The sequence below is a fragment of the Petaurus breviceps genome, unplaced genomic scaffold (assembly GCF_028583685.1).
Source record: "Petaurus breviceps papuanus isolate PSGF00001 unplaced genomic scaffold, PetGlider_PUasm1.0 419, whole genome shotgun sequence".
NCBI classification, from domain to species: Eukaryota; Metazoa; Chordata; class Mammalia; order Diprotodontia; family Petauridae; genus Petaurus; species Petaurus breviceps.
The window spans coordinates 9,128,250-9,140,530 of record NW_027186324.1 but is presented as its reverse complement, the minus strand read 5'-3'; the positions used below and the strand labels follow the sequence as shown (position 1 = coordinate 9,140,530).

Sequence of the window (12,281 nt, the reverse complement as noted above, 5' to 3'; positions counted from 1 at the left end):
TTATTATTTTTAAAATTTTGTGTATTATATAGGTTTTGGTTTATGTGTAAAGTTGAAAAAATAAAATTAGAAAACCTTGTATTTGGGAAGTTTTATATAATTTCCTTTTAAAAATTTCTTTATGAAACCACAGTTAAATATATTTCCCTTAAGGTGATCGATATGCCTGAGCATCACCCTGGCGAAATGGGAGGAACAATGAGGCTGGGAAAAAGAACGACAGTTTTCAAGACAGAAGACTCTATTTTGAGTAAGTTACCATGGGTTCCTTTATTATCTCAAAAGGTGTTTGCCCATACTCCCGATTATATTGTTACACATTCACGAAGATCCTCTTTCTGGGCTTCTGACTCCTCTCCGTTTCAATCCTATTCAACTGTTTGTCCAGTACTAGCTCAAGTTTCATCTTGTGGAAGTTTCATCTGAAGTTTGTAGGACTCTTATCCCAATTCCCCCAAACCTCACTTGTCTCTGCATTCTCTGAATTCCCGTAGTTTTTATACCACACTCAGTTATAGATCATCAATCCTGATTGGGAGGGAGCCTAGAGACCAGTCTCATCCAGCCTCCTTATCTTACCTATGAGGAAAGTGAGGCCCAAGATGGCTGTGTGATTTGCTTCAGGTTACTGAGGAAATAAATACCAACCGTCATAATTTGAACCAACTTCTCTGACTCCAAAGGCATTTCTCTTTTTACTGCTTATCATTCTTGTTTCTCCCAGCCACATTGTAAATTCTTTGAACTGAATGAGTGTTTCCCAAACTGTGGTCTGTGAAGTTAATGCATAAACTCACAAGCATACCAAACTTGTTATTTAATAGACAACAAGAATGTTCCATGTGTGCATGTGCGTGTGTCTGTGTGTGTACCTGAGAAACAGCATGGCATGGTGGATAGAAGGCTATTCTTTTTCCCCCCATTTCTGTGTTTTTATTAATTTGTTTGTTTACTTTTAGTTTACAAGATTCAGTTCCACAATTCCTTGAGTTTCAAATTTTGTCCCCCTACCCATGGTGGCATGCAATCAAGTATAAGATCTGCAAATATTTTCACTTTAGACATTAGTCAGGTTATAAACATGGATTGTATCAGCTTCCTTCTTTCCCATTGTGACTTCCTATTTCCTAATTTCTCAGGCTGGGAGCTAGGTGCCTGGTTTTTGGCTTTGTGTGCTGTAGCCTCTGGGTATGTAGATTGAGGCCACGGCAAGGGCAGTCAGTGTTTCTCTTGAGTTGTGCTGATGCTCACAGAGTACTCTGTGGAGGAGGGGTGGTCTGGACACTCCAGATTTCTGCCTCTATTCTCCTGGGCTACCTCTCAGGCAGGCTTTTGCTGGTCAGGTGAGGTAGGGCTTGTTGGGAACCCTTCCCCTCTTCTCTTCTGACTCCTTGAGGCCTCAGTTGCACCCTTTCTCAATGACTCCCAAGCCTGAGGCTGTTTCCGCTATCTCAGGATTTCACTCTGGGTGGGACACTTATCTCTGGGTTTTCTAGGTCAGGGAGGGGGGATCGGAGCAGCAGAGTTTACTTTGCCATCCTGACCTGTGGAAAATCAGGCAGGTGATTTTTAAACTTCCAGGCTGGGGGCTGATAGCTCCAGGAGAAGCTGCTGTCTGTTGGGGGCTCGGGCCCTCTCTTAGCTGGCTCCTGTGGATCCCCCTGTCCTGTGGTGAGAAGCTGGTGAGATGGCTGTGAATCACCCTTGGGGTGGGTGAGTCTGCTGGCTGGGGCTCCTTCTCTCTCTGCTGTAGTCTGCTCTCTTGTCCGAGCTGCTGCAGCCCCCTCGTGCTCTGAGCTCCCCCTTCCTGAACCATGTGGACACTTTCCTGGGCTGGATTTAGCCATGCTTTGTCTCCCAGTGGATTCTGACACTCCAAAATCCGTTCAGATTCTAATAGGTTCTAATAGATTTTTGCTGTCTTAAAAAAAATTTTTTTTAACTAAGAGCCTAAGTTTTATTTATATGTGGTTAAGTCCAAAAGGCATAGAAATCTGGTAAGTGAAATAAGTTTGTCTATAGCACCAAAAAAGACTTTTGCTGTCTCAAAAAGAAAAAACCCAGAACCCACGAAGCACAAATGAGTATATGCTTTTCTGAGCTGTTAAGTTCCTGGCTTTTTTGTCTGTGCAACTCTCCACCTCCCAATAGAAGCATCGTTGTAAATTTAATTTAAATGCAGTTATTTAAAAATGGTACATGAAGTTTGTCTAGGATGTTTTCTTGTCCCCTCCTCCCCCAAATAGTTGCATTTGAGCAATACAATGTCTGAATCCTTTGGGAGAAAGTCTGATGTTTTGGACCTTGAAAGAAGGGGCGTGGCAATAACCATTTCTGCAGATATATATACCCAGCACTGCAAGATAGAAAAGATTCCCTTCAGAAGCCTATGATTTGGTTGAGGGAACTAAAACTGACAGCTTGAAGCAGTTTACAGCATACTACTTAGCTTTTAATCACTCTCCCCTCTTGGGATAATCTACCTCCTTCTCTGGGTAGTTGTGAGGACCTTTGTAACTCTAAATGATAGTGGGAATTATTGTTGTTGTCATTATATATGTATTGTGTGGTGTGGACCATGGGTGCTAGTAGGAAAAGGTCAGTGAACTGGAAGAATCAGGGAAATTTTAATGACAGAGCTAGGAATTAAAGTTTGGATGGGATTTTGATTAAGAAGATAAAAATATTTTTACTAAAACCTTCCTTCTCTACCTTACTGAGGTTTAGAGGTAGTCCTAGGATACTTCTCAAAGGTTGTGAAGATGGAACGTGAGCTCTGGCAAGCTTGAGTCTGGCCTTAGCGAGTAAACGGAATGTCTCTTGTCCAAAGTTCGACTTTACTAAGCTCAGAGATGTTTGTCATGGTCAAACCCACTTGGCCAGTGGTGTGGTGACTTGTTTTGGCCATATTAGCCCTATGGCAGCTAGGGGGCCCAGTGGGCTTGGAATCATCTTCATGAGCTCAAATCTGGCCTAAAATGGCAAACCACTCTAGTGTCCTTGCCAAGAAAACCTCCAGATAGGGGCATGGAACGACTCAGCAGTGGCAACAACTACAGTTCTTTGGCCAGAAAGACACCTTTCAAAGTCATGGGTGGTTGTGTCCTAGAAGGAATCAGTCAATCAACAAACATTTATTAAGCGCCTGCTCTTTGGCAGGTTCTGAAAGACAAATGCTAGCTATTCCCTCTCCTCCTTGCCTTTTTGTTTGTTTAGTCATTCATTTGTTCATTCATTTTAAATATTCGTTAAAAAAATTTTGAGTTCCAAATTCTCTCCCTCCAGGCCCTCTCCCACCCAGTGAGAAGGCAAGCAATTTGCTACCTGTTATACATGTGAAATTATGCAAAACATATTTCCATGCTAGCCATATTGCCCCCCAAAAGCAAGGAGAAATAAATAAAGGGAAAAAAGCATGCTTTAATCTACACTCAGAGTTCATTGGTTTTCTCTTTGGAAGTGTATATCATTTTTTTCCTCATGGGTCCTTTGGTGTTGTCTTGGATCTTGATGGTCTTGCTCAGAGTAGTTAAGTCTTTCCCAACTGATCATCTTTACAATATTGCTTTTACCATGTAAAATATGCTCCTGGCTCCGCTTGCTTTCAATTTTGCATCATTTCATATGAGGATGAGCCTGCTTTTTAAATAAGGTAGACAGTATGTGCACAAATAGGGATATATAAGATGCATAACAAACGACACAAGATAACCTCAGAGGCTAGGGGGCTAGCAGATGAGGAAAGGCCTCTGGCAGGGGGTGTTGCTTCAGTTGAACCTTGAAGGAGACCAGAAGAGCCCAGATGATATTGATGTTAAACCCAGCAAAATCTTTTTTGTGTGTGTATATACATAAATTATGTCATATTCTAGCTAGTTCGGGTATGTTTTACAGGCTGCCAAGACTTATGAGTCTCTCTAATCTTTCTGTGATATTTTTATGACATTTACTTTTCTAAATGAACCCCAAACTTATTCTGTACTGTTAGTTTCTGGTGCATATACAATTTTACCCATAAAAAACCCCATAAAGTAAAGAAATGAGTGTGGCAATGAGATCATATCTTTTAAAATTCTAAAATTCTTTTTTATTGCTCCCCAGTGTCTAAAATAATTTTTGATATATAGTGATAAATACTTTAGGCAGATGGGCAGAATTAAACCTATATGGTTCTGTATTTTTCTGAGCTATCAGCCACACTAAACATGGTTAAGATATTACAGTATGTATGTGATTCTCTAGATTACTCTTACAGTCCTATCTCTAAAGACTGACTCACTCCGAGAGTTTAGCATATATTATTCTACTTTATTAAGTAGACTGAGCTTCTCATTAGGCAATGCTTCAGGATTCTGAGTGTTTATTCTCTGCTAGAGAATAATAACTTACATTTATATCGTGCTTTACAGTTCAAAGTACTTTATGTAAATTATCTAGTTGGAGAATTATAGTAAATAGCTTACATTTATATGGAATTTTCATGAGTTTTGCAGATTGCTTCCTTGCAGTAACTTTGAATGGGAGGTAATTTAACCAAGACTCTGACATCACTCTGTGAGGAGGTTATAGGTCATAGGATTCAGAACCAATAGGGACATTTGCGATTATCTCATTTCGACAGTTGTAAGTGAAGTCATTTTGAGTTATTTTTCAGTCATGTCTCATTCTTCATGAATCCATTTGGGATTTTCTTGGCAAACATACTGGAGTAGTTTGCCATTTCCTTCTCCAGCTTGTTTTTGCAGATGAGGAAACTGAGGCAAACAGGGTTAGGTGACTTGCCCAGGTTCACACAACTTGTAAGTGTCAGATTGGATTTGAACTTAAGAAGAGGAATCTTCCTAATTCCAGGTCCAGCACTCTATCCACTGTGCCACCTAGCTGCCCCTAGTGATGTTATGGAAGGGGTCACAAGGTTTAGAGCTGGAAATCAGCTGATAGGACACTGAATCCAGGCTTAGATGACCTCCAGAGGCCTTTTCAATTTTGTAGTTCTGTGGACGCCCACTGTTAACAGACATCTGTTTTACTGATGAGGAAACTGAGGCTTGTAGAGGCAGCAACTACTGTGTAGCTGAGTCAGGACTTTAATACAGGCCTTTTGACTTCCAAGTCCAGTGTTACCTACCTTAGGATAGGTAACCTTAGGAGAGGCCTGGTTTTGGAAATGAGACATAGAAAAATGTTGTTGTATCATTTCATCTTTCTGGTATCATATTCTCCACTCTTTTTAGTGGGTGATTCAGAGCTTGTGGGTAAGGGGGTTGTATTTTTTCCCTATATCAGGATCATTGATCTAGAATTAGAAGGGACCATACAGGCCAGCCATTTAATTCAACCCCCTCATTTGACAGACGAGGAAACTGTTATGAGACCAAATTAAAATAAGTGACTTTCCTAAGGACGCACAGGTAGTACATACATCTTAGGTGATTTGAACTCAGTTTTGTCTTTGCTTTTTTTCATAGTCAGTGGTTTTTGTTTTTTTTGTTTTGTTTTTCCTCACTGTTATCATACTGGTTCCTATATATTAATCGTCTTCTCTTTGTTCAGGGAAGCTCTATGGGGATGTTGGTTGTGTGGAAGAACGACACAGACATCGCTATGAGGTAAGGCATCATTGATCCCGATTGGTCATGAAAAGTAGGTGCTTGCTTTAGCTATGGCTAAGAGCCTCAGAGCTGGCCTCTAAAAACTCAGGGAAGAAAGTCATTTTTTTTTTTGCTAAATGAAGGAGTTAACTATTTGAGGGAATGTCATATTCTCTTCTCGTTCTCCTTCCTACCTCTCTGACTACTCCTTCTCAGTCTCTTGCTGGATTATTAGCCACCTTATTCCCATTAACCTCACCTTGGGTGTCCCACTAGGTGCTGTCCTGACCCCCTGATCTTCTTCTTTTTTATTGTTTTGCTTGGTGATCTCATCAGCTCTTCTGTATTCAAAGATCCCATTTATGCTAATGATTCTCAGATCCACTTATCCAGCCCTAACCTTTGTTGACCTTTAGTCTCTCATCTCTAATTGCTTATTGACGTCGTGAATTGGATGGCTTATAGATGTCCTCAACTCAACACGTCCAAAATTTCTATTATCTTTTCCCCTAAACCTCCCCATTTCCAAACTTCATATTACTGTGGAGGGTTCCGCCATTCATTGAGTTGCCCAGGCTCACAGCTTCAGCATCACTCTCTTACCTCTCCCATGTCCAAATCAGTTGCTGAGTCCTATTTATTTTACCTTCACAAAATCCCCTTTTCTCCTAGGACATTGCCTCCCCAGTGGTGCAGATCCTCATGACCTCACACTTGGGCTACTGCAGTAGCCTGCTGGTTAGTCAGTCTACTCCAAGTCTCTCCCCACTTCGGTCCATCCTCTAACCATCTGGCTAAGCGATCTTTCTTTAAAAGAATTTTTTGGCAGGACATCAGGGTTAGGTGACTTGCCTAGAGTCACACAGGCTAAGAATTGTCTGAGGCTGGATTTGAACTCAGGTCTTCCTGACTCAAGGGCTAGTACTCTGTCCACTACATCACCTAGCTGCCCTTAAGTGATCTTTCTAAAGCCTAGGTCTTACCGTCTATGTCATTCTCCTATTCAATAAACTCCAGTGACTTCTTGTTTCTTCCGAGATCTACTGTACAACCCTTATGTGGCATTCAGACCTAGGACCCTCTGCCTTTCCAGTCTTCTTGTGCCCTGTATCTCCCTACGTCCTCTGTACTCCAGTGACATTTTACTCCTTGCTGTTTCCTGACCCAGATACTCTGTCTCCCACCTCTGGGCATTTTCTTGGGCTGTCCCTTGCCTGGACTTCTCTCCTTCTGCAGCTCTACCTTCTGACTTCCTTGAAGTCTCAGTTAAAATCCCATCATCTACAGGGAGCCTCTCCTGCTTCCTCTTACTTCCAGTACCTTCCCCTGATTATTTCCAGCTTGTCCTGTTCATAGCTTGGATATATATATATAGATAGATAGATAGATAGATAGATAGATAGATAGATAGATAGATAGATAGATATAGTTTTCATATTGTCTCCTCCATTAGACTGTGAGCTCCTTGACAACAGGGGTGTCTTTTGCCTTTCTTTGTAATTTTTTTTTTTTTTGCTTTTTGGAGGGGTGAAGGCAGGGCAGTTGGGATTAAGTGACTTGCCCAAGGTCACACTTGTTAAGTGTTAAGTGTCTGAGGTTGAATTTGAACTCAGGTCCTCCTGACTCCAGGACCACTGATCTATCACTGTGCCACCTGGCCTCCCCTTTCTTTGTATTTCTAATGCTTAGAATGGTGCCTGGGACATAGTAAGTTCTTAATCAATGTTTATTTTAAAAATAATAATAATTATTATTCATACATTATATATAACACAATACATTATAAATGCCCATTTGTATTTAATAATGTAATTAATTAATATCATTGATTATGATGATGTTAATAGTGGTGAAGAAGAAATACACTGTCTGCTTTTGCCTCAGAGTTGAGAGTAAACGAACAGACAGTTCAGAGGTTGGGACAATTCCCTTCTTCCTACTCTTTACCAGAAATAAATTCTAGAAGAATGTGTGTGTGTTTTGTAAGCATGCACGTAGCCTGTTGACATTAGCGTATAGACTATTTCAGCATTCACTGTACCTGTAGTGGATATACCTTCTAGGTAAACACCATGGCTCCATTTTCCATCCTTAGTTCACTGCCTTGATGAGTTGATATGATTTAGAACCAGAAAGGACTTTAGAGGCCATTCATTCAAAATCCTCTTGTTTTAAAGATGGAAAACAGAGAGGTAAGTAAAGTGATTTACGCAAAGTCATGGAGGGGCATGGCAAGATTTGAATGAATGGCAGGATTTGAACAGAGATCAATAAATCCAGGAATTTTTCTATTTATAGCACATTGACTTTTAACTTCACAGAGTTTCTTCATCTTGCACAGGGGAAGCCTGGCACCAAGGGGCAATCTGATTATGTTCATGATTGCATTATCTAACAAGAGCGAAATAGATGTTAGCGGAAGGTATGCCATTTCAGTAGTCACGTGAGGGAGATAAGTTATCATTTTAGTTTTCTAGCTAGAATGCAGAAATCTAGATACAGCCAAAGTTAAATGACTTCTGATGCCATGATGCTACTCAAGTAATTTGAGTTCTCTTTTTCCCCCCAGGTTAACCCGGAATTAATCCAGCAATTTGAAGAGAAAGGTTTGAAGTTTGTAGGTCGGGATGTTGAAGGAGAAAGAATGGAGATCATTGAATTGTCAAGTAAGTAGGCTTGGTAAGCTTTGAAATGTCCAAATCTCTCTCTTTCTGTCTGTCTGTCTGTCCCTCTCTGTCTCTGTCTGTCTGTCTCTGTCTCTCTCTCCTCTCTCTTTCTATCTCTCCCCCCTTCCCAACCTCAAAAAGCTTTTACTGTGCTTTTATGTTTTTATATCATGCTCATTTCTCTTTAATTCTACCCCCTTCATCCCCTGTCCTCCCTCTCCCCCCTTGCCCTGGACCCATTAAATTTTTCTTGTAAAAAATAAAAGGACTTAAGCAAAGCCAATTGACACAGCCACCATGGCTGACATTATATGTGTGTGTATATGTATGCATATATATGTATATATATGTATGTGTATATGTATATATGTATGTATTTATACAGTGTTCCATTTATCTACCGAGAAGAGCAAAATGTGTTTCCTTCCTAGTTCCTCAAGGTGGAGATGATTCATTGTAGCTGTTCTTGAGCTCAGTTCTTTTTTAGTGTTTTTATCATTTGCTTTATTGTTTTTTAGTCCTTAGTCTCTTGGTTCTGCTTTTTTACTTTGTATCACTTTATACAGTTCTTTCCATGTTTCCCTGAATTCTTTATATTTCTATTCTCTTATGGTACAAGAATATTCCACCAAGGGGCAGCCAGGTAGCACAGCGAGTAAGAGCACCGGCCCCAGAGTCAGGATGACCTAGGGATTGAATCTGGGCTCAGACACTTAGCACCCACCCAGAAATAACCGGCCGTGTAATCTTGAGCAAGTTACTAAACCCCAATTGCTTTAAAAAAAGAAAAGAAAAGAAAAAAGAATATTCTACCAAATCCATATATTAACATTTCTTCAGCTATTCCATTATTGATGGACACCTGTTTTGCTTCCAGTTTTTGTCTACCTAGACGGAGGGTGCTAATGTGAATATTTTGTTATCTGAAAATCTCAGTTATAAGCTGGGTTTTGCTGGCTGTGGGATTGCTGGGTGAAAGGCTATCAATAGTTTAGTAACATTTCTTACATATTCTGAGTTGTCATCTGCTATGTGTCAGGTATAAAGATAGGCACTGTGTAAACAAATACAAAAATGCAATAATGCCTGCATTGAAGGACCTAATATTCTACTGATGAAGTCACTGTACATATAGACCAAATCCTAAATAAATATAAGATGATTAAGTATAAGGTATTAGTGAGGAAGGCCACCAGCAGGTGGAGGACTGGACTTTGTGTACGAGGCTGTTTCAGCTGGGTCTTGAAGTAAGTGAGAGCTTCTATGAGGCACAGGTGAAGAGGGCATTTCCATGCTTGGCAGAAGGCCAAGAGATGAAAAGCAAAAAAAAGCCAATTTTGCTAGACCATAGAGTGTGGGAAGGGGAGTAAAATATAAGATATAATGAGGCTAGAAAAAAATAAGTTGGGACCAAGTTGTAAAGGCCTTTGAAAGTCAAATAGAGGAGCTTATCGTTTATCCAAAGGGCAATGTGGGATGGGGTCAGCTAGGTGGTGAAGTAGGTAGAGCACCAGCCCTGGAGTCAGGAGGACCTGAGTTCAAATGTGGCCTCAGACATTTACTAGCTGTGTGACCCTGGGCAAGTCATTTAATAGTCCCAACTGCATTCAAAAAAAAAAAAAAACAACCAAAGGACAAGATGGAGCTGCTAGAGTTTGAATAGGGGAGTCGTGTTCAGGTCCATTGCTTCAGGAAAATCACTTTGATAGCTATGTGGAAGATGGATTAGATTGGGGCAAGTCTTAGGGAGGGCAGTTGGAATGGGAGTAGGGAGATCAATTAGGAGGTCACTGTAGTACGGAAATAACTAGCTCCTTAACTAATCTGGTAACTGAGTAGAGAGAAGGGGCAAGAGAAATTGGTTATGGAGGTAAAAATAGCAGGATTTGGCAATTTGATCGTATGCGTGGGGTGAGAAGAGAGTGAGAATTCAAGGATATGTTCAAAGTTATGAACCTTGGAGAGTGAAAGGATAGTGGTGTCCTTGACAGAAAAGTTTGACTGGGAAAGGATTGAGAAGACTTTTCTTTCCTTATCAGTTTTATTCTTTTAAGTTTTTTTATTAAGCGATCAGCAACAAATATGAACATTTCCACCTACAATGAAAGCCAGAAAACAGGATTGTTTGTAAAATTGCGTATCTATTTTGTATAGTTTGAATTTTAAAATCTATATTAAATTTAATGGAGTTGTCTCAACACTGTCCTTTGTGTCTCCTTCTGAACTTCCTTCTCTCTTCTGTGTATTTTTTAAATGTTTCATTGATTCTCTTTCATTCTTTTTTAATATCACTCTCACTCTCTCTTATTCCACCCCAAAATAAAAACCCTTCTTTGAAACATATAAGTATGATTAAGCAAACAAATTTATGTTGTATCAATCAGGTCTGGAAAATGTATGTCTTCTTTTGGGCTTATTGCCCATCATTTCTCCACCTACACACACACACACACACGTATAGACAGAAGGCAAGCTTCATCTTTAATTTATTAGTGCTGTGACTAACCTTTGTATTCATCAGGGTTCTTTAGTGTTACAGAATTATTTTCCTTTACATGTTGTGGTAATTGTGTAAATAGTTCCCTGTCTTCTCTTCACGTCACAGTTCTCTGCATTTCCTACTAATCTTATCAGGTTTTTCTGAAACCATCCCTTTCATCATGTCTTAGGCACTTACACATTTCTGTTACACTCATCTACCATAATTTGTTAAGCCTTTCCATAATTGATGGGCACCCACTTTTTTCCCTGCTGTTTGTTAAAATCGTGTTTTTAGAAATAGTTTGGTACATATAGGTCCTTTTCTTTTTTATTTGATCTTTTTTTTAGGGTATATTCCTAGTAGTGCTATTACTGGATCAAAGGGTATGCACAGTTTAGTGATTTTTGGGTTATAGTTTCAGATTACCTTCCCCAAATGGTTAAAACAATCTTCAGCTCCACCAACAATGCCTTAGCACACCTCTCTTCCCACACAGCCCATCCAACAATTGTCATTTTCCCTTTTTGGCATCTTTTCCAATTTGATGGGTGTCAGATGGAATTTCAGAGTTATTTTAGTTTGCATTTCTTTTATTATTAATGATTTGTATCATTTTTTCATATAGTTGTTGATGGTTTGCTTTTTTCTTTTGAGAATGAATGACTAAATAAATAAAATGCTTACTATGTACAAGGCACTGTGCTAAATGTTGGGTATAGAATTAGAAAAGTGAGACAAAACTCCATGCTCTCAGGAATCTCACATTTCAGTGGGAGAGACAACACACATGGAAGGTTTCAGCTTGAAGGTCAGATGGAAAAATTTTATGGCCCTTAGATTTTAGCAGCAAGGCAGATGTTAATACCTCTTTAATATAATTTCCCCTGATAAAATTTTATCAATTTCTGATGTTGAGAATTGCTTGTTCATATCTTTTCACCATTTACCTATTGGGGAACGGCTCTTATTCTTATATATTTGAATCTATACCTTATGCATTTTAGATGTCATATCTTTATCAGAGAAGCTTGACGCCTTTTCTCCCAGGTAAATATTTCCCTTTTAATTCTAGTTGCATTGCTTCTCTGTTTTGTATAATTAGAATTGTCCATTGTTTTTCAATGTGGTCAAGATTTTTTTCCCGTATGCAGAGTTTTGAAAGCTCTTTCCTTCCATTATCCTCCAATGTGTGTGCTATTCCCTTTTATATTTAGGTCTCTTTTTTTTTTTTTCATTTAAGGCTTATTATGGTATAAGGTGTGAAATGTTGATCTAACCTTAATTTGTTCTAGGTTACTTTCCAAAATTTGTTGAAGTTTTGTTAAATGAGTCCCTATCTCTGTTCTTTCATTTTGGATCTTGCATACCTCATCTATTCTACTTATCAACTCTCATCTTTTAACTAGTTCCAAATGATTTTGATGGTTATCCCTTTGTGTAGCATAGTTTGATAAGTAGCACTACTGGGAGGTCCCCTTCTTTCCCTTGTTTCTCGTGATTTCCCTTGAGATTCTTTTTTTTTAATTTTTTTTTATTCCTTTG

General features: G+C 39.4%; 1 protein-coding gene across 3 annotated transcripts in view; it reads left to right on the top strand.

Moving 5' to 3' along the window:
• The window catches only part of CTPS2 (CTP synthase 2), a 149,022-nt gene that overhangs the window by 98,022 nt on the left and 38,719 nt on the right, over window positions 1-12,281 (top strand). For all 3 annotated transcript variants that reach the window (XM_069100689.1, XM_069100688.1, XM_069100690.1), the window contains exons 14-16: window positions 154-250; window positions 5,554-5,609; window positions 8,161-8,257. In XM_069100689.1, the coding sequence (XP_068956790.1) occupies window positions 154-250; window positions 5,554-5,609; window positions 8,161-8,257 (250 nt within the window). The remainder of the gene's footprint in view (window positions 1-153; window positions 251-5,553; window positions 5,610-8,160; window positions 8,258-12,281) is intronic.